The sequence below is a fragment of the Bactrocera dorsalis genome, chromosome 1 (genome assembly GCF_023373825.1).
Source record: "Bactrocera dorsalis isolate Fly_Bdor chromosome 1, ASM2337382v1, whole genome shotgun sequence".
In the NCBI taxonomy this organism is placed as follows: domain Eukaryota; kingdom Metazoa; phylum Arthropoda; class Insecta; order Diptera; family Tephritidae; genus Bactrocera; species Bactrocera dorsalis.
The window spans coordinates 15,686,325-15,714,228 of NC_064303.1; the positions used below are offsets into that span (position 1 = coordinate 15,686,325).

Genomic DNA, 27,904 nt, shown 5'->3' on the forward strand with positions numbered 1-27,904 from the left:
AACCACCACGATACTCCCCGAGTGGCCAGTCCGCATCAGCAGGTTGGTGTTATCTCCAAGGGCTCCTGCTCCCTGTGGTACCAGAATTAAGTCTCCGGTCAGACCTCGTAACCGAAACTACTACCAGTTGAGCTTCCATACGGCTCTGCACTGGTGGCCAGGAGACAGTCAGCCATAGCTTTTATGAATTTTCATATGCTGGAATCTAGTACTACAGATAACCCCAACGAAGTCGATCCGCCTCGACTCATTTGGGAATTTTTTTTCATGGAAGGCGAATATACCGACTGTTGTACCAAAGATACCTTCTTTGCCCACTCTGGCGTTAAATTCGCCAAGCACGATATGACATTGTGGTGGGGGCCACATGGAAGGCGAATATACCGACCGTTGTACCAAAGATACCTTCTTTGCCCACTCTGGCGTTAAATTCGCCAAGCACGATATGACATTGTGGGGGCAGCTCTCATAGGTGCGCTCCAAGCGCTCATAGAAAACATCTTTGGTCACATCGCTGATGATGGCTAGACGGTGAATTCCAAGATCCGGCGACGGAGTCTCACTCCCTCCACGAATCGCACTCGTCTCAGTCTTGTCCCGTCCATCGCACTTCTTAAACACTGATGATGTCAACCTTTACTCTAACGAGGACATCAACCAGCTGGGCCGGACATTCCAGGTGCATGACCTTAAATCGAAATTCTTAATACGCGCAGTGGTCGTCATCAAAAGGGTAGTCTCTCATCCGAGGCTGTTGTGACCTTTTCATTGAGTTTTTTTTACGTGGATGGTCTCAAACCCAGCTCACAAACCTTGGTAGGGATGATTCGCCTTCTCACCTTAGCTCGCGTTCAAGCTGATGTTTTTTGGCTACCCAGAGAATACTTGGTTATTGGAGGTCGGGAGCTGCATATGCCATAAGTAAAAAAATCGTTTCTGGCCACTCCCAAGTGAATTGCACTCAGATAACTTTCCTCGCTAGCGTGAACTTCGATACATGGCTCTATACCCCACAGTAAATTATTCCCTACAAAGTCCACCAAACAAATAACATAACCTTCGACCATCTCCCTTTCTGCTTATCTTTCGTAAGTGTTCCACTTTTAATCCCCAGTAAGCATTCGTTGCAGTTATAGATCAATAAGGTTGCAACAACGATTCGCAAATGGACAGTTTCGGTATCATATTCATAAATCTACGTCTGGTTTAAGTTTTTGGAATTATTAAACGCTAAAATAATCTAACGGTGTATAACGGCAAACCAGTCATAGTATTTGCATATATGAAAGCAGCTTTAGAAACCGATTCTGTCAGCTGCGGCTTTGTTTCAACTCGTTTGATAAACATAACTTTTTACTTTATTGTCAATTTCTATAAACACATACTACAACTTATACATATGAATATATGTATATATATACTTACATTTATGTAAATATATTAATACTATACACCATTCCGGTAACCTGTTTCTTTCTAGTTTCCATTCATTTATTTTTATGCCTCACAAAATATTCGAAGGCACTCAAACATACATACATACGCACATGTATTACGGTCCTGCTCCAACTATTTAACTCATTTAAATTGCAGTTATTTCATATTTATGAGTCCTGCTCTTAATCCATAAAGGTCAAAGGCTTTCTTATCTTGATAGGAATTAAGATGTCGCTAAACTTACAAAGTACACCCTTCACATGGTACGAAAGCATTAAGCGCGCACTTAGTGCCAAGCATTCACACTCCACACACGGACGCGCAAAATCACCTCTGGTTTTACATATGTATGTGTGTGGGGGTCTATTCGGTTGCACTGAATATAAGTTTGTATGTAGATGTGTATATATATAAATATGTACATATATATGTATGTATGTGCATCCCTTTTAATCCACCAAACACACTCGTCCAACCAACACCTCATAATCGCTAACACTTCCTGGAAAGTTTACGCCTGTAAGTCGGCAGCAGTTTGTGTCAATAAATACAGCAAAAACTCAGATTTTGGTCTATAAACGGCAGTTGTAGCTGCACTTTGCTCGTGTTGAAGTTTTTGGTGAAAACTTTTCAAACCTGTTTCTTTGCCGCTTCCCTTGAGCAGGATGTCCAAAATGATTTCCTTTAAAGCATTTACTCAGCACTTGCCTAGTGGATGTTAACCAATTTACCAATGCGAATTATATATGCCACCGTTGTAGATTTATTCGATTGTGAAAAATAAATATTTGAGTTATATATGTAAGGCTATATAAATAAAATATATATTGTATATAGTAAACTTAAATATATTTTTGGTACAAGTAAAAGTTTGAAGCTGAAAGCAACTCTCTCAGTTTGCTCAATTAAACGCATATGAACGATCATGTCCAATGAAAAGAGCAGTTGTCCCACTAGTATAAGGTTCGAAGTTCAATATCACCAGTTCGAGGCGGTAACTAGTGGTAAGGACAACAAATTATCCTTCATAACTATGTGACAATAATCCCACGCAAAAATTATTCCCTTGTTTGATATATTAATTATATTAGATATATGGTATTTACCATGTGGTCAAATTTGAACCGCACTGACCTAAAACCAACATTTCCACTCTTTATTATCACTTTCAAAACGGACTCCTTTTGAGTTAATGTAAGCATGCCAATGTTTAAACAAGCTTTCCGTACAGTTGTTATACGACTTGGCTGAAAAGGGCTTTAGTACTTTCATCGAATGACTTTGAATGCCTTCAATGGACTCCCTGAAACAGTTTTTTCCATTTCGAAAACAGAAAATAATCAAAAGGAACTAAATTTGGTTAATTCGATGCCTGAACGATGCTTTAAGTTTCGTATTTGGTCCAGTTACAATCCTGCTAACATAGGTAGAACGTATCGACGTATTATAGTGGTGAAAAATACATAATTTTTCTGCCCTCAAATCCGGTCGTTTACGACGAACTGCTTCATTTTCCCGCCTAACAACCAGAAACTATTATTTTTTGAGCGTTTAAACCTGTGGAGCGAATTCATGGTGAACCACACCACGATAATGAAATAAAACTAAGCATGTTTTCGAATGATTCCACACTCGACCTACCACTGAGGGGCAGGGCTCGAAAACACCTGAGGACATTGGAGCAGGCATTGCGGAACTGCATACCAAGCTATCCATACCAATGGGATATTTTTCGAGAATCTTTCAAGCAGAAACCTTTGCTATAAGTCAGTGTGCAGATATCAATTTCCAAAGCAATTATCTTAACCAGCGTAACGTTAGCTCAGCGACAGTTAAGCGATCTCAGGAACCGCAGACTGCAAAACTCCGTCAGACTCAAGAGCCTTGGATCTATCTACGTGGACAGGGATCACATCACCTCCATCGCGCCCAACAAGCTCCTGGAATTGTACAGAGTCATGGACTTTTGTAACATCACATATGATCACAGAGGATACAATAGACCATAGGTCGCAATGCAAAACATCAATTAATTTCTATCTATTTTTCTAACTACTCGTAGACTTGTAGAAACCGAAATATTTTATCATAGCATACGTATTACTCATTGAAACTACCAGCGATGTTCGAAAAAAGTATTTGATTCTTTCGGAACAGCAACAATAAGAAGACCTCGATACCATTCATTAAGAATTGCTTTCTATTTTATATATTTACAAGATTTTGTTTCGCAAAAGTTCAAAAACGGGTGGTAAAAGCGATAAGAAAAAGTATGTTCGGCCAGAACTCTCTAGAGAGGCCTAGAAAATCGTAATTAAAAAAAAAATACTACATAGCATAAGTAGAACCTTTTCTTAATTCCTGAAACTTCATCGCAATCCCTAGTAAACCAAAATACCACCGTTGAATTTTGAAAGATTTAGAATCATAAAAGTCAGGCCATTAAAAATTCTGAGCTCTAAATGAAGCAAAAAGCTATGAAAAGTATGTTTTTTTAGAGTCTTGGAGACTCAATTTCTTTTTTTTACTACTTTTAAAGAAAAATCATGGATCCACGAACTTGATGGCAGTGCTCGTCTATATTTCATTATGGAGAGACTTACCCCTGAACAACGTTTACAAATCGTTTAAGTACCTTCATTATGAAAATTCACGTTCTGTAAAAAAATGTGTTTCGCACGCTTCGATCAACTTATGGTCAACATAAACGGCCCACTGAGCATACTAATCGTAACATCTTCATCCATCTTGAGACCCAGCATTCATTATTGGATAATATTCGACCGAATACACCACGTTCAGCACTCAGTAAAGAAAATATAGCTGTCAAAGCTGAGAATGTACACGAAGACCGTGGAGAGTCGATTCGGCAACGTTCGCAGCATACAGATATATGGAATAACTTGGCTCATTTTACATTGATATTTTAAATCAGAGAATTTCACGTTTTGACCCGGTCGGTTGGCCACCAAGATCGTGTGATATCACACCGATAGACTATTTTGTGGGGATATACTTGTATAATGTCTAAAGTCTATGCGAATAATTCCACTTCGATTCAGGCCTTTGAGCAAAACATCAGGCGTGGCCTTCGCCAGTTACCAGTCGTAATGCTAGAGCGAGTCATCGAAGATTGGATTTAAGGGATGAACCATCTGACACGTTGCCACGGCCAATATTTGAAAGTGTTAATCTTCTAAAAATAAATGTCAAAGAAGAAATCAAGCTCTTGAAGGCAAAGACAAGGCAGTACTATAATGTCCGAACATATTGTTTACGTTGGACCACTAAAGTATAAAGCTATCAAACAAATTACCCCAACTAAATCCACTTCTTGTTAAGAAAACTTTTTTATTTGACAAGATATCCTCACGAAATGGGACCTGTGAAGGGATATTTTTCTCATATTTAATTTAAATTCAGAAATTAGTGGAGCATACATTGCTCTCCACTTGTACAATGGCGAATTCACTGTTAGCATTCCTAAGCGAACAGAAATCTCTACCGTTCGCATTTGAAATATATGATTGATCACAGTTTGGTTGACTTACGAGCAGTTGTCGAAGAATCTATGCCCACAAAATGACTTCGAGGAGTAACCAATAGCTACACATTTAAAAGTATTTATCATCCATTTGTTTTTGGGATGATCACAAAGAAAACAGAAAAAGTATGAATCCATTGAAGCAGTAACTTTTTGGGAATGCATCACTGCTAACAACAAATTCACTAAATTGTTGTTACACACAAACATGTTAATCCTCACCTATGTATGTAAGTATGGCAAAGCTGGCAATACAAAGCAAATGCGGCATTCACGCGTGTGCAGATTCTAACTTTGGTTGAATTGCTATAAGGGAAATATCAATTGTGGATGTGATGGTCAAAAGTCATTTCAACAGCACTAAATTATTATTATCTTCAAGAGGTTGCACACATAAGAACACCGAAAATAAAAACAAATGAATAATCGCTGTAACGGTACTAACCAAATACCGTTTACCAATATGTATGTGTAAAAATTGATTGTAAGTGCATTCGACTGCACACGCACACAGGCAAAAATTTGGAATCTATTATGGCAAGTGCATGTGAATATTTATGTGAGTGTGGGGATAAGAACCGTGTGTAGACACCGATTAGGGTGGCACACATTTTTTGGAATGTGGCTAAAATTTTAAGATTCCTAATGACTGTGGCGAAATCAAAATCATAAGATAATTTTTTAAGCCGACTATCCCCCGGCATGACTTGGAGGGGGTCCCAAGTGTTTAAGTCTTGACCTCCCGAAAGCGGGTCAGTCAAGAAGTAAGTGTTCAGTTATTTCCACCTCATCTTCTTCCATACAGCTTCGGCAGAAGACGTCTGGTAGGATTCCCAGCCTTACAGCGAAGACGCCAATAGGGCAGTGGCCTGTTAAAAGCCCCACGACCCTAGTCTTACTGAAATCCAAGAGATCACTAGATCTCTCGCAATCGATCTCGGACCTAAAGGCTTTTGCGACAAGTCATCTGTCGACGGTGGCCCAGCGCTGGCCAAGCTCCGCGAAGCTCAATTATCTAGTCTCATTAGCTTAATAATTTCCCGCCGCTAAACTATCTGAAAAGATGGTTACTTCTCTGAAGGAGGCTGCACTCCGGAGCAGTAAATCTTCCTCTACTTCTTCTTTACTGGCGTAGACAACGCTTACGCGGTTGTAACCGAGATAACAACTGGTCGCCAGTCGCTTCGTACTTTCGCAATGCGGCACTAATTGGAGATTCCAAGCGAAGCCAGGTTCTTCTCCACCTGGTTTTTGCAACGAAGTGGAGGTCTTCCTCTGCTTCCCCCGGCGGGTACTGCATCCAAATCTACTGCTACCTTAATAGCTCCAACCTCGGCTTGGAAAACACTGCAATAGTCAGGAAGTCTGAAGCTGAAAGTGATAGAGAGCTCCTGACAATAAATCCCTCCACCAACCTTCCCCAAGCTTTGACCCATCCGTAAAGAAGCTCACTAAACCTCTCCTCCAACGGTTTCTTCCCGCCCACAACTTCCTCGACGGTATACGGGCAGAGTAGGAGCCGCCAAAGTTGGGTTTGGCGACACCATGATCCGGTAAGAAGTCAAAGTGTGTGAGGATTTCCGAGTGTTTAGACATGTCTTCTATTAAGAACCCATATTCTCTGAGTCTGGTAGCAACTTTCGCCGCCATACAACTTCCTACGATGTCTACGGGCAATATGTGAAAGATGGCGTTAAGTGTCATGGTCGGAGTGGATTGGATTGCTTTGTTGAGTAGTGACAGGAAGTGATCTGATGATGATAAAGACAGCGTTGCTAAAAAGCAACCAAAAAAGCGGGAGGAGTGTAAGTTCAAAAAAAAGAAAAAGAAGAATGGCAACATATTCAAGAAGCTTTTAGTAGTGATATCACCATAGAAAATTAATAAAAAAAATCCTGCAAAGAACAGCACGATTTCCTTAACAGGAACGGTTTATGAACTTTGTCACGGTTAAATGTTAAAAAATCAGTATCTTCATTATCTAACTTGGGCTCTGTGGTTTCCTGAATACCATACATATGGTTCTTCTTAACTAATTACTTCATATGAAGATGCTATCATGATCAAAAGATTGCTCTCCAGTACTTGGTCTCTATGGTGTTCTGGTGTATGCTATACAGAATACAGAAAAATGTAAGCTTTTAGCGAAGTTAGTGACGAAAATTCACACATCTGAAAATATATGGATATGAAATTAAACAGAACGCCCCTATTAATAAAAGACATAAATTCAAAGCTCATAACTGAGTGTAAATGCATGCAAAGTTTATTGGCTGTATGAAATAGTTATACAATTATTCGAATGCACTCTCTCGTTATGAGAAAAAAAAAACAAGAAAAAAAGTGAGCTTCCATTCGAAACTGGAATACCTTTCACAAATAAAAAAGATTTCCGTACAAGAACTTGATTTTAATCGTTTAATTTTCATGACATCTTTGCTGCATATAGCGATCCGATGTCGGCGGTACCATCGAATGAGCAGCATGTAGATAAAAGATCGTGTACCAAAATCGATATCTCAACAACTGAGGGACTAATTCATGTGTATAGGGCAGACAGATGGACACGGCTAAATCGATTAATCATATTTACTATGTTTTATAGAGTCTCCAACGTTTCCTTCCGGGAAACTTTGCAAACTTCCTGGCAAACTAAACATCCTCGTTCCGGCTATAATTAGAGCATCAAAACAAAAAAGTAAAATGAGAGTAAATTTGGCAAAGCCATTTCTGAATATACGTGCATATGTGTATATACTTGTACATACTTGTATATCTTCCCTCGCTATCAATTTAAATATCAAGGTACTGCCTGGCACGTCCCACGTCCACGTATCCTTCAGTTCCTCATAAATATATCACCTTCCCAGAACATTCTATAAAATTAGACGAAAACCGTTAATTGGAGAACCCCTATTTCCATATTACCATAATATCGAAATGACATATTTAATAATATTAGTTCATTACTTTAACCTGGTTTCGCACCGACAATCCATCGACCCGTTACGGTTAAGCGATCACTGTTTAATAACAATAAAATGTTGGATACTAAACTTTTTTCAGAAGGTGTAATATTTAAATTTCTATTGCGTACGAGTATATATCGATTTTTACCAACGTACAAATAGCTTCTTCAATTCTTCAAAATATTTTCCATCGCTAGCCAAAATTCTTTCCTATCTTTGTAGAAGCTTCTGAATTTCTCTTCGTGAAAATTGCTTGTCCTTTGACACCCTCGGGTTTTTGCGGCTGTTTTACCTTCATCGCTCGACCCAAACGTATTGGTTGTGTCCGATAGAGGGCTCCTGTATTGGTATCCCTGATTGCAAGAGATCATAGTACACTACGTCAAGCAGAAGAAACCTTTTATATAATAATAATTTTGTCTTTGTTCGTCGAGAGAGGACGTTGGATTTCAAGGTTGACGTTGTTGTTGATGTTACTGCTGATTCCAAGATAGACGAAAGTGCCTACGACTTCGAAGTTATAACTGCCAACAGTGACGTGGGAGCCAAGTCACGAGTGCGACGACTGTTTGTTTGATGATAGGAGATATTTCGTTTTGCTCTCTTTCATCACCAGACCCATTTGCTTCGCTTCCTTATCCAGTTTAAGAAAACAGAAATAACAGTGCGGATGTTAAGGCCATTGATTTCAATATCATCGGCGTACGCCAGCTCTTATAAAAGACTGTACCTTCTTGATTCAGCTCTGCAGCCCGAATTATTTTCTCCAGTAGTAGATTGAAGAAGACGTCTCACGATAGGGAGTCGCCTTGTCTGAAACCTCATTTAGTATTGAACGGCTCGGAGAGGTCCTTCCCGATCCTGACGGAGGTCCTTGTATTGCTCAGAATCAGTTTAAACAGCCGTATTAGTTTTGCGGGAATACCAAATTCAGACATCGCAGCATAAAGGCAGCTCCTTTTCGTGCAAAAGCAGCTTTGAAATCGACGAAAAGTTGGTACAAGTCGATCTTCTCTTCACCGGTCTTTTGCAAGATTTGCCGCATAGTGAACATCTGGTTAGCTGTTGATTTTTCAGGCCCACAACCACACAGATAAGGCCCAATCAGTTTGTTGACAGTGGGCTTTAATCTTTCACACAATACGGTCGATAGAACCTTGCATGCGATGTTGAGAAGGCTTATCCCATGGTAGTTGGCGCAGATTGTGGGGTCTCCTTTTTGTGGATTGGGCAAAACACACTTAAATTTCAATCGTCTGGCATGCTTTCGTGCGGCCATGTTCTACAAAGAAGCTGATTCATACTCCTTATCAGTTCTGCGCTCCGTATTTGAATAGCTTGACCGGAAATTCTTTAGACACCGCCGCTTTTTGTTCTTCACTTATTCATAGTAATCGTTATCGATTGGGGAATCGGGTTCACCATCTCCTGGTGTTATGCCTTCACTGCCATTCAGCAGAGTATAAAAGTGTTCCCTCCATAACTTTAGTACGCTCTGGGCATCAGTCACTAGATCACCTCTGGAGGTGCTATGAGGTATGCTACGAATCTTGAACAATTCTGTTAGACGCCGCATCTTTTCGTAGAATTTTCGAGCATTAGCCCTGTCGGCGAGCTTACCCGAGTTATGTTTTTTGGCTGCACAAATCACTGTATGTGGTAGTCCAAGTGAATTCCGCATCTTGAGGTCGATTTATATTGAAATGATAACTTTTTTTGCAATTTTGGGAAAATCTAAAAAGTAAAAAAAGTTTGCTTGACCAAGCGTTTTATAAAAAAAAACTTCTAAAGAAAGAAATACACTCGAAAGATTGTTATTTTCTATCGAGAGTCCACCACTAGTTCAAAAGTTGGATGGTGGTCAAATTTAGATAAAACTAAAGCATAAAATTTAATTTGTCATCAAACTGATAGTAAATCAAATGAACCCTCACAAATCCACCGGCGAATGGTTTCGAAAAGAAGAAAGTAGTGTTTGTTAACACGGCTATAACCGCGTAAGTGAACTATGCCAGCATAATGGTTTATTAGCTACAAAAACATTAAATATATCCAACCATCTTGTACTTTTTGTCGCAAATCTAAAGATATTTATTTACAGTTGCAAGCAATTTGTGTAATTAATTCTTTTTATTCTAGTATTTCATTTCGGTTTGTGTTCGCTTTGAATCAAGCATAAATATGTATTTGCATAAATTTTCAATATTTTCCAGCTAATTGCTTTGCTCAACTATACGTTGTTGTTTGTAGAAGTTTTCTTATCACACTACCCAAGATGCAGCGCTTTTTCTTTTCAATAAATTTCAGCTTTTTCTCCCGAAGTTTTCAAGCACCCACACCGCCATGAATATGCGATTATCGAGATGGCTTGAAATAAATATGCATAGCTGGGCGAATAATTAAAATCGCCATAGCTGCTCGGGCCCACCATGCCGTTCCTCACTACCAACACACACAGACATGAAAATCTATCGCAGCCGCTGCTTTGCCGCTGGCGTTTTTCAACTTGCCGCCGAATTACCGCGCTTGCCCGCCAACGACGTCGCTGATTGCTCCGCTGTGGCGCTTTATTGCGTTAATAGTTCGGTAGTAATCCATGCTAAGATAAGCGCCGCACTTTATAGCCGACAATTAAACACTTCACTTTAATCTGTTTGCGATAATTATGGGAACAAGTACTCCCAGCTAAGTATTTATCTACGCGCAATTAGCACCTATTTTTGTGTTATCCTCTTTGTATGAAACTCGTCTGTATGTATGCATGTAGATATGTTTGTTTGTGAAAAGATGGCAATGTCTATTTGTTGGTGTAAGGCGGCATATGGTCCATCATTGGATGGAGTTGTCCGCAGATTTGAAAAAAAAATGGAAAAAGTGGAATATCGTTCCGTGCTTCGATGCTTGGCTTTTGGAGTGGAAATAGCTCGGTGAACTCAAAGAGTGTTTGGATGCTGTACACTGTGTTCTTTTTCTTTGATGAGCACGCAAGTCGATACCAGGACGCTCAGAAAACGACTACCACGGAGGACAATGTGAAAAATATTCACGACCCGTTAGGAACTCTTTTATTCACTCTGAACAGTGAGCGCAACCGAGAGACCAATCCAAAATAATTTCGTGACCGTCGACGAAACGTGGATGCACTGCAAATCAATGGAAAGTCGATAGTAGATTTAACCCGACGAATCTGTTCCGAAGAAGGCAAAAACTCTTACTTACTAGTGGGCGGTAAGATGACAATCAACTTTCACTAAAATTCCCAAGCAGTGATCTATATTAACTGCCTGAAGAAAAGCAAAATGATCAGGCGGCTCTCCTGTCCTGAAATAGTGGATCAATGCGACCCCGAAAAATCAAAAAAAAAATGCTGCTTTGCATAACAACAATGTCCTCTTCACATCTCCGCTATTTCTCAGCCAATTTGGGCTACTTGTGAACAAGCCTTATGTAAAATAGTTTCTGCTCTTCTTTATTGACGTAGACACCGCTTACGAGGCTATAGCCGAGTTTACAACAGCGTCCCAGTTGTTCTTCCTTTTCGCTATTTGGCGCCAATTGGAGATTCCAAGGCAATGTTGACAGTCATACTTTCGAAGTCGTAGATTATTTTGTCTATCTTGGACTCAGCATTAACACCAACAACAACTTCAGCAAACTCAGAATAGCTTTTGTCAACAGGTGCTAGTTCGGACTGAGTAGGAAATTGAGTAGTAAAATCCTCTCCCGACGAACAAATATCAAATTCTACAAGTCACTCATCATCTCTGACCTTGACTTAAGTAGTTCAGCGAATTAAGAGGCAGCGGCTACGCTGGCGAGGTCATGACGTCCGAATGGATGAAAACACTTCAGATCTGAGGGTATTCGAAGCAGAGGAAGGGCTCCACTCCGTTGGAAAAACCAGATTAAGAAAAACCTGGTTACACTTGGAATGTGAAATAGTTTACACCATCTTGAAAGCTTTGGGTTCCGCTTAAGTGCGGTATGAGTTTCAATGGAAACGAAATATGTATTTTCATTTACGACTTTGTATGCCAGTTTTTGAACCCATCCCTTGATTACACGGATTTATTTACCAGTTTTTTTCAAATCATTCCGTAAAGAAGTGTTCACATTAAAAGAAACCAAGGCACTCAAACGAACAATGAACCACAACTCAAAGACAGATTCAGGAAATAGATTGCTGTCTGAGATATACAATAGAGAAGTCAAGCCAAGCAGATTTTGGTGTCATTTCGCATACTTGAGTGACCAAGACTTGTCATAATGAGAGATCAGTACGCAAAAATCGAAGCAGCATAGATTGATATCACTGTCAGTCGAGATAAGAGTCAAGTATGCCAAGACAGCCTGTCATTGAAAATACCGTAATAGAGTGTAAGAATTATGATTAATCGGAAACACCATCGCAGAGCCTTAGCATCTTGTATAAACAATTTCAATCAGAACTAAATGATGTTAGTTATGTTGGGGCTATGCCAAGTTTTCGTTCAAATTTATCTATTTTAGGCACAAAGATACACCGTTATGAATAAAACATGCTCCCTTATTTTTATTGAGATAACTCACATGTTGGCCGATATATTTGGTACAAAGTCACCCCGAATGTTTATATTAAGTACATACGTATATGGGGGCTAAGGGAAGTTTTGGGCCGATTCAACCCATTTTGGACATACAGACATACCGTTATAACAGAAGGACTATTCCTTTAATTTCAGTTATATATACCCCAGATGGACCGACATTTTCAATCAAAAGTCAGTTATAGGTACCGGGTTAAATAAATATTTGGTACCTAGGGACTTGAACAGTTTTTAATGGATTTAAACAATTTTTGGTCATAACGTGATACACCTTAAAGAAATTATTCGTTCAGAATTGTATTCTCTTTTTTTAACTTCTTCTTGATTTGTGTACTAGAAACTGAACGAATCAAGTGGAATCTAAAATAGTATTATATGGGAAGTAAGCGTTGTTGTTGTCCAATTTCGCCCATTTTCACAATGGGAATATCATAAGAATATCAAAAGAATGCTACGTACTGAATTTTGTCGAAATCTCTTGGTCGGATTTCGAGATATAGGGTTTCACCAAAAATTGAGCGTTTCCACGCCCATCGTCCAATTTTCATACCGGTTCTCATAAAACTCTCTCATACCATCTCGGTGGTAAAATTTAATGTATCTGTCGCGTTTAGTTATTGATTTTTAGTAGTTTTTAACAGTACCGTTATATGGGGAGTGAGCGGGGTTATCCTCCGATTTCATCCATTTTCACACTATCGGTAGGAGTTCTTGTAATATTCATGCTGGGCGAATTTGTTTATTATAACTTAAGTGGTTTAGGAGATATGTATATTAAGCGTGTTAGAGGTTGGAGCCACGCCCACTTTTTCAAAAAAATATTTCTCCCACCTCGAATTTTTTTTGTACTAGGGAACCCACATAATTTAGTCGAGATATCTCAATTTTTACTCAAGTTACAGCTTGCACGGATGGACGGCTGGACAGACAGATAGTCAACCGGATTTCAACTTTTCTCGTCATCCTGATCATTTACTACTGTGACCATACTGAAATGTGAATTTTTAATTTATACTTCGCGTGTTTTTTTAATCGGTAAATTTTTTTCTGTAAGTTGGTAGTACTGGCAGTGACATGTATGCTAAATTTAACGTCAAAATATTCATTAGTATCCATTACGCGTAGTTTTGTGAGGCTCTAAAAGTGAATTTTTCGATTTTTATTATGTCTGAATTTATTGAACAAAGAAGTGCGATAATGCACCATCTCATACTGCATTGGTTATTCGTGATAATTTCGCCACATTTTCAACTAATATCGTGCCGCAACTGTTTCTTTGAAAAATCTTTCATATTTGGTTTTCAAGATGTGGCCACGCTAGTTTTCCTCATAATTGTAAACAATCTAAAATGTGAAAAAAACTAGTTAAACTATACAAATTTTAGAATTTTTAAAGCGAATAATTTAAAAAAATTAAGTGTTAGCAACATTGAGATCCTCTTCTAGAGAAGCTCCCCTATCATTGCATACCCCATTTATACCAAATATCGTTTTCAGTCACCGACCGCCCAAAGTAGTTGGAATTGTGGAATCGTAATTTTATACTATGTTCAGACCGAAAATTTCAAAGATTAGATTACATTTAAGCATTTCATAATCCAACAGTGTTCTCACTGCCGTTAGAAAGATCAAAAAACAGCTGTTATTGTCATTCAAGAATTCACATCGCTTAATATTTATCAAAAGAAAAGATTGTCATATAGTATTTTGAAATAAAAGCCGTCTTTTTTAAATATTTTCCATATTATAGAAATAATGGATGCATTTTTCCATTTGCTTGGTCGATTTTCAGGTGAAATTAGATTCATTGTTTTAAAAAAAATTTGTTTGTTTACATTTTTTCCCCTTTGTAGTGTCGAAATCAGCTGTGATAATGTAATAGTTTTCCAGTGCTGACAAGTAGATTGCGCAAAATCAGAGTCGCACGGACAGATTTAGCGTGGATCAGTTTCAAATCATTTCAATGAAGTGATTTGGAACTGTCATTTTTGTATGGCGAAATCTTGATAAATTTTTAAGATTAGTGGGATAATCCATTCAACAGCCGAAATCGTGTGATTAAGTGCCGGTCTGAACATAGTATTAATATCTCTCTTTTCAAATCATGCTCTTTATTCGCTCAAGCATGTATGTATGTAGTTGTTTCGCTCACGCATGCTTGTCTGCAGCCTTTTTTTCTCTACAAAAAAAAAAAACCTTACTGGGGATCTGGTTTGAGGTTTCGGTATATCTCCTGAATGTTTTTTGCACTTTTATTGTATCCCAGGCTCTTTTATTGTATCCCAGGCCCCCCTTTTTCCACCCAACTTACTGCATCCATTTTGCTTTTGCACTTTTGTTCTCTATAACGCTTGCGCCTTGCTGAGCCAGCGTAACTTTATCTTTGGCGTGATAAGAAGATTTTGTATTGTAGAAGTAAAGTTGGGGAAACGATTGTTGTTCATTTTTGTTTTAAATATTGTACCCGCCTTTTCGTTCAAACACAATGTTCAAAATAAAAATCAGCTGTGTACATGTCTCCAGTAATGACGTTTATACAGTTTTTGTATATTCACAATGCAAGTTTTCACTACATACATTCACAATAATCAAACTATCTGTAGGTAAGCTAATCACAACTTGGTGAAAACGGTTTTGCCAGTTAAAGCTAGGTTTAGGTACCAGAAATTAAGGACAATATTAACCTAATACTGAGAAAACTGCCCTGAAGCTGTTAAGGTCTGAACGGAAATTTGTTGATTTTTTCTCTTAAATTTTCTTATTTACTAATTGTTCGACATATGAAGCGTTTTTCGGTAAATAGTAACGGTATGGTCGGTCTGGAATCAAACCCTTTTCTTAACACCTTCTTGCAATTCGATGACCAAGAAGACCTCAAAAAAAAGAAAGATTTTCCGGTTTAATAATAACTGACATCCACCGACCAAAAATTGTTGTTAATACTACACATAGATAGATAATTTTTCACAAAATGGCGGCTTATTAAATTTTAAGTCGATCGGTTCACCAGCTTCGGAGCAATTTTCCTCACCGTCCCTCAAAACAGCTCTTCGGGAAAAAGTTTCAGATTTTCGGTGAATACTCTCAAATAAATATCCTTTCGACATATGTATACGCATGCAAAACAAGAAATCTTTTTTTCAATTTACCTTAGTAAATTGTTAAATACTTCAGTCTGTAAAATGTTTGTTACACCCTGTAATAGGTCACAATAACCAACAAAGGCCGAACGAAATTTTATCCGCGAACGAATCTTTAGATAGTCGAAACAACGGAGGGAGTTACGTCATATTTTTAAAAAGCTCGTAGCTCGTAAATAAATATAAATTTATTTAGCAATTTCTTTAAGGATATATAAAAACAAATAATATAATACAAAGTAAATATGTTATACTCTAGACAAAAACTGTACTTACTACGTACGCTGAAACTGCGTTTGAAAATGTACTAGTTTTACTTCAAACCTATTGTCATACAAGCTACTTCCGGGAACTTGTGCAAAGCGTACGTGCCGTGAAACATCTAGAACTGTACACAACGAAATTGCACAAATGATTCAAACCAAGAACTCAACACCACAGCTTGCGCAAACAACGCCGACTTATCTGACAAAACAGCATTACTTACAATTTCAAAACTAACGTCAAATACGGTTTAAAACCACGTGCTTACACTTAAACAACCCCATTCATTGATACCCAGAATACACTAAAAATTACTACCTTTGACTTTCCACCGTAAGTCGAGTACTTTATTGAATATTTGTTTGAATGTACAGGTTTAGCCTTTTTCTTGGTAAGAGGGATGATTTGCTATAAATACAGGAAATAATGAGCAAAATGCACCCCTCTCTCTTTGTAGATGTCAACTGTAAAAGTATAGTCGCTTCAGATTGAAGATTGATTATGGAAGTGTCTCAACCTCATAAAAAACTGAACACTTTTTCATAAAATCATACACATTAAATTCTATGGGTGTACACTTTTTCTGATTTTTTTTGTTTTTGTTACTGAATATGTTGAATAGTTTAAATGTTATGTTAAGAACTAAGTTAAGCCGCAACTTCTGATGCCTCGGAACCGTTTTGGTTGTCTTCTTTGACAGGTTCGTCCAGCTTAGCTTTTTTCTCTGGTGTTGCTGTAGTGGAATCTTCTGTTTTTGATTCTTCTTCAGCTACTTTTCTCTTAACAGCTTCGGCGGGTGCAGCATCTGTAAAAGATTATTTCAAGCATTAATATATATTAAATTTTTTTATTAGTTTTATATACATTCATTTTTATATATATTTTTAAGGTGATAATAATAAAAATATTTGTTAAGTAGATATATATAGATAAATCTTTACATACCAGTTGCTTCGCTCTCCGCTTCCTCATCTTTGCCATTTTCTTCTGCAGGAGCGGCAGCTTCAGCCTCGGCAGACGCTTCTTTTGGAGTTTCGGTTGTAGATTCAGCAGCTACTTCCTCAGCATCACCGTTTTCCTTGGCGGTTGCACTGTCAGCGCTACCATTTTCGGCGGCTGGTGCTGCTGCTTCTTCAACCACCTCTTTTTCTTTTTGTGCTTCTTTTTCTACTTCATCAGCGGCGACTTTCTCGACAACTGGAGTTTCGCTGAAAACATCAGAAATATGTTAACGTTATGAAAAAATACATTTATGATAGCCCAATACAATTATTCTAACAAAAATGAATCATAGCTATACTTTTCGAGAAGCTACAACGGTTACAACGCCACTTCATTTGAATTTGCACATTGAAGCAAAACTCGTTATTTGTTTAGCTGTAGCGAAGCGTTAAAAGTAAAAGAAAAAGAATTATTGAAGTTGGCAACAAAAAAAAAACCAAATATATATCAAAACCTTCCAGAATTACCATTGCTATTGATACAATAGCGTAGCTTGTGCGCAACAAAAATATATCAAAAACGAATACATACGAATACGGCAAAAATGTACGAATGGAATATAAGCGAAGCGTTGATAAATGATGTATGTGAATAGAACTAGTTTAGCGCAACAAAAACGCACAAGGAATATGCAAAAGCAAAGAAAAAAGCGAAAAAAAAAGTTAGCCGCAAATAGCGAACGCTTAAAATGTTGTGCTTATGCATAGAGCATTGCGTGGTGGAAAAGGTTTTTGCCTGTATGTATCACCTTTTCCGTTTACTTGATTTAAAAAGCCGACTGCGTTGTATATGTCGCGCCAAAAACGAATGCGATGTCTTATAGGTACGCTGTATTTACGCGAAAGAGACAGAAAACGACGCCGAATGCCGCTATTTGTTATATACACAAAAATTTCCATATTTCTTTTTTAGCACACTTTTAATTTAACACAATTCTTGTAATATAACTTCAACCATACTATACATACATATATATATAAAAGCATAATTGCAAAAGTAATTAGTGTAACTCACTTCTTTTCAACAACATCGGCCATTTTGTTAATAGTTTATTGTATTTTTGCTCAACGAACAGGAATGAATACTAAAAGCTCAAATGAACTGCGATTTGCGTATGTTTTATGAATAAAACACAAGAGTGTAGCAATTGATGATGCTAAATATAAGTCTGCGATGGAGAAAATCTTCAAAACTGATCAACTTTTTTTTTATATGTATATTAAAAAGATGACTTTATTTGACGAACAAAATAGTAGAAGACAAACACGTCCGAACCGTAGAAGCAACTAACGCCGAATGAGACGTTTCGCACTTTTCAGCGTACACAGGTAGATACACGAAACACACGGTTGCATTCACGAAATCGCCAATAACAGCCCAAACATGAATTGAATACCTGTGTGCGTATACGAAAAAGCAACGAAAAACTATTACTGATGAGTTGTTGTCACTTTTAACAGTAGATTGTGTACTTAGGTACAGACTATAACTTCTAAATAACGTTGAAATAGAATTTCTTTGCAGAAATTTTCATTAAGTGACAAACAAAATTCAATGCATACCTGCATATTGTGAGCAGGTGTTGATTTTTCGTTTGAAGCCGCTATACACACGCCACAGATGCGCACAGGCATTGGCGAAATGGTCACACTGGCAGCATTACAGGAACGGAACGTAGAGAATTTTGCGTACGATTTCGACCGGCGTGGAACGAGATTTGCATGTGGCAATGAAAATAATACCGAGAAAATTACATGAAAATAGGTGGAATTTTCAGCACATAGAAACAAAGTAGCGTTACTTTAAGCGCCAAATACACTATACGAAATATGCTTTGAAATATGACAAGTTTGTTTGCCGGCTGGACAAATGTTGAATGGCACAATTGCTACTTTTTGCTTGCTATTACTCTGAACATATTTTTTTTGCAGTATTTTATAACATTTCGAATATATAGCGCATTTATATGTATGCGCTTTCATTATTGCTCAGTGTGATTTTGATAAAGCGTTCATTTGAACAATTGGTCGCAGCGCTGTTTTGCTAAAATGCATATACCATATATACAAATATATATACACATTTCAAACACATGTTATCTAAAGTAAGCTTGTCAACTGAGAGAAATTTTTGCAAGGTGGCGAATGTCGCCGCTTTGAAAAATATGCGCAAAACAAGCCCGAGCAACAGATCAGCTATTAGCGAATTTTACACAAACAAACAAATTATTGCAAATATGAAATAGTAATAAATTCGTACATATATTTTCGTATATGCAACTATATAATAATATATGTATGAGTATTAAGAATTCGTAGCAAAATATAACACGTGTTTTAGAAATAACACAATTTAGAGCATTTTCCTTAACATAATTGATGCTAGGCAACGGATATTGCAATACCAACAGTAAATATGAACGAAAAGTACATTTTAGTACTGACCTTTGGGTTCAATTTGCTTTCTGAAACGTAAAAATGCACACATATATTGTATATGTACATACTTTTATGGCTGAATCATAGCAAAAACTGACGATTTGCTGATCTTCAGTATGAATTCCACAACAAAGGCGCTTGAATTCTGGCAAAATTCTTTTAAAGCCTTGAATATACCTATAAATGTTTTCGTAAACAACTTTCTTGTTAAATATTTAGAACTTTCAAAATTCTGACAGCTCCTTAAGCTGTTGACAAGCGGCTTAATAAATGGTTGACATGACATCACAAAGAATGTGACGTCACTGACGTCACTAAACATTTTTTACTCATTACCTGCTAATTATTAATCCCCTTTGAGAGGTTTATGTGTTTCCTAAAAGTCATAAATTCTACCGTTTAATAGCATGTTTCTCATGTAATAAGCATGTGTGTATTTGTTGATTCAATTAAACAGAAAAAAAGCACGTGCATATAGTGGATGAGGCAATCTACGGTTTTATGACGCTGATGCATCAATTCAATAATTCATTGCTTTTAGCTGGTCACTAAACAAAATGGCTACATTGTTTGCATTAATGAAAAGGGGAATTCAGATCGTGAAACAGAGAACGTATAAATGTACGTTCTCTGTGTGAAATATATAGGAACAATAAAAACTGAAACATTTGTATGTGCGTGTGTTTATTGATAACCGGCATTTTCAATACAACAGGGTGCATGAGCAGAATGAATTCAGTATTTGAAAATTCAAACAATGTAAACGAAACTGGAGGGCTGGGAAGCACTTCCAAATTTTCCTCTGGCACAGGAAATGCTGGGCACAGTCAATTTAAGTGGAAGTGATGTTGCAAATTATGAAATTCTTATCACTTATTTGTTAAATTAATTAATTATTACCGCTTTCTTACAGCTCTGAATACTACTTTATTAATTAAATATGTGTATTGAATTTTTATGTACTTTTTAAAGTAGATTACTTCTCATTTTGCTAATTTAGACTTTCTCAATTGTCTAGTTAGTAGTCTCTCAGTTAAGTTCTGGTTAACTTAACTAAGACTCCTTCTTTCGATAAAGAAATTTCCTAACCAGACATTGAGATAACGTGACTTGTTAGTATAAAAAAGAACTACATATATAACGCGCTTGACATTTAAAATGGTTTGAGAAATGTCTCGAAGCTATAATAATCTGCACAGATCCATTTCTTTTAGCAAAAATGGTATCTTAATCTTAATTTTGAGCGTTCCGTGATCGAAACGGACCCGGGTTTATATCCGGCCAAGGATAGTCAACTCGGGACCATGCCTTCAGGAATGTTTTGTGCTTCTACAGCGAATACGAAACCAAATGAGAAGCTTCCTGGGGAGAAAAGGACGTGTGAAAAATTTTACAGTGATATTTCAAAAAGTGAGCGTCTAGTTCGCGTATACTCTATTTAGTGTTTAATAAATTACTAAAAATATATCAGCAAGTGCATACATATACATACCATATATTGTTATAAAGAAATTCGCAGCGAGTCATTTAATAAATAAATATGTATTTATTTTCGCAATTAATTTCAAATGCATTCAATAAAATGCTAAGTGCATTATATGCCTGCTAATTAATTCTATCACTGGTTACAGCCATCTAAAGCGATAATTTGCAGAAATTGTTTCTAACACATTTCAATGTCTAAATTATTAGCTTCTAAAGCTTATGTGTCAATAATACACATGCGTCTATGTAATGCTTATTAAGCAGTTTTGGCTGGCTCTTTCTCGATTTCGACAAAACGATTGCGTTTATACTGATCTTTATAGCCAGCAATAAAACGTAGTCGCCCCTCATACTGCGTGTCCATAATGGTTTGTACCAAAGGTGGATGATCTTCCCCCAACTCGAGCCACATCTTGCCGCCGGGACGCAAATGTTCACAAGCTAAATTGAAAACCAAGCGTGCTACACGTAAACCATCTGGACCACCATCGAGCGCGTTCAAATTTTCATAACTGGAAATTAAAAAACAACAATAATTGTTAGAAAATTTTAGATATTTAATTTTAATAGTACATTTACCAAACGACTTCCGGCTGCAATAAGGGGAACTCTTCCGACTTTACGTATGGCGGATTACCAATTATTAAATCGTAAACTTCGTTACCCAACTCAGGCGGTAGATAATTATCTACTTCCATAGTGTGATGATAGACAGTAAAACGATCGTCTAAACCAAGCAACTTAGCATTTTCTCTAGACAGCTCTGTTGCAGCTTTGCCGCGTTCTATTGCTGTACTGCGTACATTGGGTAAAGCATGTAGAATCGCTAATGACATAGCACCGGAACCGCAACCAACTTCCAACATGTTGATGGGTCCTTTAACATCACGATACACTTCAATCACTTTGGAAACGAACTCCTCCGTTTCCGGTCGTGGAATGAATACGGAAGGCGAGGTTTTTAATGTCAAATCCATAAAATCCCATTCGCCTATTATATACTGTAGCGGCATACGAGCACAACGTGCTTCACAAAAACGTTCAAATTCTTCCAATTGATTTTCAGTGAAAACTAGGTCATTATAACCTTTAACAGTATTCTGTAACATAAAATGTATGGCTTATTAAAACATTGCGATTTGTAAATAGTAAACACTTACGAATTTCCTTCCAAGCACATGCGCTACCAAACATTTTAAATTAAAATCAATATCTCCAACGCCAGCCTTACGTAGTTTTTCGGGCCAACCTTCGAGCGCTTTATTTACTTCAATTGTGGGCGACTGTGTGGATTGTTGTTGTTGTCGCGACAAATCAGTACCACTGGTGGCTTTGGTGTAATTGATGGTACTTACACGAGACACTTGCCGCATTTGTTGACGCAGCTGCTGCGCCACCAACTTTAACATATTGGAAAAATTGTCTTGCTTCTTTTCTGTTATGAAATGCCAATTAAATAATTTGGAAGCGTGCTGTTTTGATCTGAATCAAAATTTTGACATTAGCCTGCTTAACTCGTAGTGGTACTCGTTATATTCGGTATTCGGTGTTGCAGTGTTGCTTTTAAGTAAAATATTTTTGCAACTAAAGTGCCTTTCTAATTCTATTTCAATTGAAATATTTAATAAAGTAAATGCTATTTGTGTAGAAGCTTTAGTTTTATATACGCTGAAAATGGTATATTTAGTTTATTATATATTTTATAACACACATCAAGTATGTATCAAAATGATCAGCGGCACGAGCTGAGTCGATTTGGTTATAACCGTTGGGTTCTTCAAGTTTTTAGGTATCGAACTGAAATTTCGTAGTTTCTTTTCTACCTTTGAAGCTGCTTATTTTCTGGATCCGCCGATATCGGACCACTATAGCATATAGCTGTAATATATCTGAACGATGGAAATCGATGTGCTTGTATGAAAAACTTTCATCTGTTACAGGAGTATATAGAGCATCAAAATGGGAATCTGGTAAGGAATCTTATGCATTTATGACGTGTATTATAGTTTCGGTGCAACCGAAGTTACGTTTTTATCTTGTTTTTCAAATAAAATAACCAAGTTTTTCAATAGTTGAATATTTAATATTCTTATTAAAAACACAAAAATCTTTAATGTGCTACATAGAAAGTCAATATAAAAATAAAATTCATGACAAGTTCTTAAAATCTTTTTTAAAACCGAAATATATTCCATGTTGACATATGCCACTTTATTTTTATTTAATCCCCTCTGATGTTGAAGCTGTGACGTTTATGTCATGTGAGATTGTAATATTTCTTCCCGGGGAAGTGGCAGCAGAATTTTCTGACTGCAAGCCCGCAAATGTGTTTGATTTTGCAACGTCTACAGATAGCGTTTTATCTTTTAAATTTTCTGGCTTATCTTCAGCATCCTCCTCTGTTTCTGATTCGTATTTCTGTAAATAAACAAACTAATTAGGAAGTTTGTTGACTAAAATGTATCTTATAAAATAAGATAATGACGCAATAATAAAATTTAAAAAACGCAACACTCAAATACTTGTGCAAAAAATCTCAACTGGCCACATAACCCAATTAGTACCGTTAGCATGCACCAGACACTTACCTTTTGCACATATTGACGACGTGTCGGAAGTGTTAGATGCAAGACACACGTCGATGCATTGTCAAAAATACATGGTATTGTTTCCTGGCATACCACACCACTACGCTCCACCTCACACGCACGGAATAGTATCTGTCTTTTATCTTCCAAAATATGTTTACGACAATATTTACAACAAGGCATTGCACGTTCGCCACATTTTACACCACCTTCGGCAAAAACACATTTATTAAAATTGGGACCTTTGTGTCCAGCCGGTGCGTCCGTCGCCTTGGCGCGCTTTTCTTTGAACTTCTTATATAGCACAGCCTCGACACCGTTTCGGCGATGATATGAACTTAAAGCTTTAAGTTGTTTATAAAGTACACGTTCCTTTGGCGACTCCTTTAGCTGATCGTGAATACTACCTATAGTGTAATGAAAGTTACTTAATTAACATTATATGCAAAGATTATTATAGGCTTACAAAGCATTTCACGTTCTTTGCGTAAAGCGGTTAAATAGTGACGGCGACGTTCTTTAAGTACATGATGTAGATGATTGATTTGGTCAATGTATAGACCCTGTAATTTTGTCAGTTTAGCTTCTGATATGCGTACGGCCTCTTCACGTGTATAAATACCAGCATGTCTTTAAATGAGAGATTAGTTCAGATAAAAACATTACAGTATTCGACTTAATGCTATACATACTTCAGTAAATCTTCCGCGAGCGAATTATCACTATCGTCGTCTGATTCATTCACTTCGAAATTGCGTGCTGAGTTCTTGATGTTGGGCGGCTCATCGTAGTCACTTGAACTATCTGATGCATACTCTAAAATGCGTCGCCTCTTTTGCAATTTCGACAGTACAGTGCCTAGGTTGTTTATTTGATCATGTGCAACTGTAAAAAATCGTATAATTATAATGCTCTACTTGTCTATATATGTTAAATTTACCAAATGGCGTGACATGTGGTGTAACGACATCAATTTCCTCATCCTGCTCACTATTACTGCGTTCAGATTGCTTATCATCCAAATTGATGTGATTACTCAAGCTATGTAATAATGCCTCATTGGTATCGGTGCGTTTTAATTTGCCCACAGTGGTATGAGTTTTGCGTAGCTGTGCCTGACGATTATGTTCAAAACAAAGTGTTGTCATTTCAGGATCCTTTTTAATATCATGCTTCTGCACTGCATTTTGACACTTGCGCCCATTGGAATATATAAAAGTGCATTGGCGATAGTTTCCACGGGGATCGCGTAATATGTGTTGTATACAATATTCACTGCCATCGGCACGGGGTAGCGAACATTCATAGGTTGGATTTGAGCAAGATTTGGCTTTGTTTTCAATTTCTTGGTGCAACTGCTCACGTAGTTCTTGCAAGCTGCCGCCAAAACGTAGAAATTGACGTTGACGCAAATGCGAGCAACTTGTAGCCATTTTTAATTCGTTTATTTTATTTAGAGTTTTAATTTAATTGTTATTTGGCACTAAGTAAATAATATTTTCTATAAAATACGTTTTTAACAAAAAACACGACACAACGAAATTGTTTTTGCGAATTTTAATAACATCAAAATATTGTGATTTTTCGATTATATTTGCAAAGTTTATCGATAACTATTATCATGTACGCGTCGTTATACCGCGTTTACACAAAGCGCTCGCTAAAAATAAATATATGGAGCAGGTAGTAAGAAGCTTCCAAAACCAAAGTTAGAATTATATTAGGTGTTGGTATAATAAGAGCCCGTAGTAATGGCGTAATACAAGGTCTGTCGCAAAAGAAACAGAACTTTTTAAATAAAGGGTGGGCCATCTAACGTTTTAAATTTGAATTATCTATATTTCGACATTGGAAACGTCAAATACCATTCGGAATGTGACAGATATTCAGTAAAAAGTCTAATATTTAAAATTTACGAAATGGGTCGCTATTCACTATTCTACAGTTCGCAGATTGGGCAGAATATCGTTTGACCGAGGATGGTCAATTTTACCGAAAAATATTTCCACCTCGATGGTTACATTAACAAGCAGAATTGTCGCATTTGGGGCACAGAAAACCCGCACGTAATCGTCGAGAAGCCAATGCACCCAGCACGAATCACTGTATGGTGGAATCATCGGCCCATTTTTCTTCGAAAATGAAGAAGGAACCTTAACCATCAATAATGAGCGATATCGCGCAATGTTAGCCGAATTTTTCTTCAAGCAAATTGAAGAGGAAGACTTGGACAACATTTGGTTCCAGCAGGACGGCGCTACGTACCATACAGCAAACGCTACACTCAATCTTTTACGCCTTATCTTCGAAATTTTAAGTTTTATATGGCCCATCCTATATAACTGTTTCTGGTGGCGCCACCTATTGGTGGGTATATGAAATAAAAAGTTTGATCTCTTGTTGACATTTCGTAAAAATTTTAAGTCAATTGGATAACTACAATCGATGTTATCGATCAAAAAGTGACAGCAGCTTTTGGTCATCGGTAGTAAAATGCATTTTGAACAAAGAGCAATTTTGAATTTTGTTTTCAACTTGGGAAAACGTTTACTCAAACATTTCAAATGATGAAAAAAGTTTATGATGATCAGTGCCTATCCTGTAGTAAAGTCGGGCCGGCCAAAATCAGTGATAACTCAAAACATATAAGGATTTGATTAAGGAGTCGAGAAAGGACATAAACAACAAATATTCGATTGTGACTGGTGGTGAAACGTGGTGCTTTCAATATGATCCCGAAACCAAACGTCAAAGTGCCGAATGAAAGCATCCAGACGAGCCATCACCGAAAAAAAGTCGTCTTCAGAAGTCAAAAATAAAGACAATGCTGATTTGTTTTTACGATTCCGAGGGTATTGTACACCGAGAGTTCGTCCCCCTGGCCAAACGATTATTGCTGTGTTTTACCTTGGTATTATGAAGCGTCTTTTGTCACGCATTCGTCGTGCTCGACCACAATACCGTGAGGCAGGGCCCTGGCGCCAGTTGCACGAAAATGCGTCGTGTCATCGGTCGACGTTTGTTACTGATTTTTGAACAAAAAACTCCATATTAACCATTAATCACTCACCCTACTCACCTGATCTGGCACCCTGTGATTTTTTCCTATTTGGAAAACTTCATTTGCCCATGAAAGGACACTGGTTTCAGGACATTTCAGCTATTCAAAAGGCGACGACCGATATTCTCAAGAGCATTCCGAAAAATGACCGTAAACACTCATTTGAAATGCTAATTGACCAGGCTAAACGCTGTATTGAAGCACAAGGAAACTACTTTGAATAAAAAAATATAACTTTTGGAAAATATTAATTTTTTGTTGTTTTTTTAACAGTCCTGTTTCTTTTGCGAGAGACCTTGCATGTATGTATGTAAATATTACTTGTGTAGCAATGTTAGTTAATAAATCTATTGGAGCGCCATTTAGGTAATGCAAAATGAAACACACGTTTTAATATTTATTTTTTATATTTTTATTTATTTCATCCATTTATACTGCACCCTCATAAATCTACCTCAACACATTTCATTTCTCTTTAGCATTCATTATCATAAATCTATATAATCATAATAATACTTAACGTTATGCAACATTTTCTTATTTTTTTATTTTTTATTTTTACTTTTTTTACTGTTATTACAAATCTAAATTAATAGCTACATACAGATTATAAAAAGGTGAGGGTAGTATAGACTGTAGAGATATTAATCATATGCTTGAAAATTAGATGGTTTTTGTTATAAATATGTAAATGCATATTAGTATATGTATATATAACGGGTTAAGAAAATGTATTAACGGAAATCTTTTTTTTATTTTTAACTTCGTACAATAATTTAGACTTTTTTTTCGAAGTCAATGATTTCTCTCTTTAAGTATCGGAAAATTGCGAAAAATTATTATTTGTAGAGTACATTGTAAAATCTGAACTAGAAATTTTTCTAATTATTTAATACTAATTGAACTGAAATATTAAATTGAAAAATAGCGGAATTAAAAAATTGCGAAAAATTATTATTTGTAGAGTACATTGAAAAATCTGAACTAGAAATTTTTCTAATTTTTTAATGCTAATTGAACTGAAATATTAAATTGAAAAATAGCGAAAATTTTAAATTTTAAATTAATTTTTTATTTTTAAATTTTACTGGTAACTAAGGTCAGTTTTATGCATTTAAATGAAAATTTGAAATTTAATTGTATGACTTTTCACCAGGCAAACTAATAACTTTGCAGCCAATATATATCTACACCAATGTTTTTCTAATAACTTTGTGTTTCCTTTTTTGGTTTTTACTTTTATATATGTTTTCGTTACTTTACAACTCTGCTAATATGTATGCTCTATAAGTGAATATTTTATATACGATAAAATGCTTTAAATCTTACAAATTTTCATTTAATTTTTTTTTTATTTCTATTTTTGTGCTATTTTTATACAGTAGCTTAG

The 27,904-nt window shown here is 36.8% G+C and overlaps 3 protein-coding genes across 3 annotated transcripts; all 3 read right to left on the reverse strand.

The window, feature by feature from the left end:
* Positions 1-16,251: 16,251 nt before the first annotated feature.
* Positions 16,252-18,248, reverse strand: LOC105229658 (myristoylated alanine-rich C-kinase substrate). The gene is made up of 3 exons (XM_011210073.3): positions 17,957-18,248; positions 16,886-17,148; positions 16,252-16,745 (listed from the first exon to the last, which is right to left on the reverse strand). The coding sequence occupies exons 1-3, from the start codon at positions 17,977-17,979 to the stop codon at positions 16,588-16,590; spliced, it is 444 nt and encodes a 147-aa protein (XP_011208375.1). The 5' UTR covers positions 17,980-18,248; the 3' UTR covers positions 16,252-16,587.
* Positions 18,249-20,903: 2,655 nt separating this feature from the next.
* LOC105229656 (MTRF1L release factor glutamine methyltransferase) lies at positions 20,904-22,385 on the reverse strand. The gene is made up of 3 exons (XM_011210072.4): positions 22,026-22,385; positions 21,445-21,965; positions 20,904-21,377 (listed from the first exon to the last, which is right to left on the reverse strand). Exons 1-3 carry the CDS (start codon positions 22,272-22,274, stop codon positions 21,122-21,124), a joined length of 1,026 nt encoding a protein of 341 aa, XP_011208374.1. The 5' UTR covers positions 22,275-22,385; the 3' UTR covers positions 20,904-21,121.
* A 541-nt stretch (positions 22,386-22,926) lies between these two features.
* Positions 22,927-25,035, reverse strand: LOC105229655 (KAT8 regulatory NSL complex subunit 2). Its single transcript, XM_011210071.4, has 5 exons — positions 24,394-25,035; positions 24,146-24,338; positions 23,920-24,083; positions 23,454-23,860; positions 22,927-23,283 (listed from the first exon to the last, which is right to left on the reverse strand). The coding sequence occupies exons 1-5, from the start codon at positions 24,884-24,886 to the stop codon at positions 23,083-23,085; spliced, it is 1,458 nt and encodes a 485-aa protein (XP_011208373.3). The 5' UTR covers positions 24,887-25,035; the 3' UTR covers positions 22,927-23,082.
* Positions 25,036-27,904: the final 2,869 nt, after the last annotated feature.

What these genes read in the sequence shown, in the direction of transcription:
- LOC105229658 (XM_011210073.3), bottom strand. Translation starts at nt 17,979, where the DNA reads ATGGCCGATGTTGTTGAAAAGAA. An exon ending in GCCGATGTTGTTGAAAAGAA is followed by an intron (nt 17,149 to 17,956) that starts GTGAGTTACACT and finishes TGATGTTTTCAG; the next exon opens with CGAAACTCCAGTTGTCGAGA. An exon ending in AGCGGAGAGCGAAGCAACTG is followed by an intron (nt 16,746 to 16,885) that starts GTATGTAAAGAT and finishes AATCTTTTACAG; the next exon opens with ATGCTGCACCCGCCGAAGCT.
- LOC105229656 (XM_011210072.4), bottom strand. Translation starts at nt 22,274, where the DNA reads ATGTTAAAGTTGGTGGCGCAGCAGCTGCGTCAACAAATGCGGCAAGTG. An exon ending in ATGTGCTTGGAAGGAAATTC is followed by an intron (nt 21,966 to 22,025) that starts GTAAGTGTTTAC and finishes TTTATGTTACAG; the next exon opens with AATACTGTTAAAGGTTATAA. An exon ending in TTGCAGCCGGAAGTCGTTTG is followed by an intron (nt 21,378 to 21,444) that starts GTAAATGTACTA and finishes TTTAATTTCCAG; the next exon opens with TTATGAAAATTTGAACGCGC.
- LOC105229655 (XM_011210071.4), bottom strand. Translation starts at nt 24,886, where the DNA reads ATGGCTACAAGTTGCTCGCATTTGCGTCAACGTCAATTTCTACGTTTT. An exon ending in ACCACATGTCACGCCATTTG is followed by an intron (nt 24,339 to 24,393) that starts GTAAATTTAACA and finishes GATTTTTTACAG; the next exon opens with TTGCACATGATCAAATAAAC. An exon ending in CAAAGAACGTGAAATGCTTT is followed by an intron (nt 23,861 to 23,919) that starts GTAAGCCTATAA and finishes ATTACACTATAG; the next exon opens with GTAGTATTCACGATCAGCTA.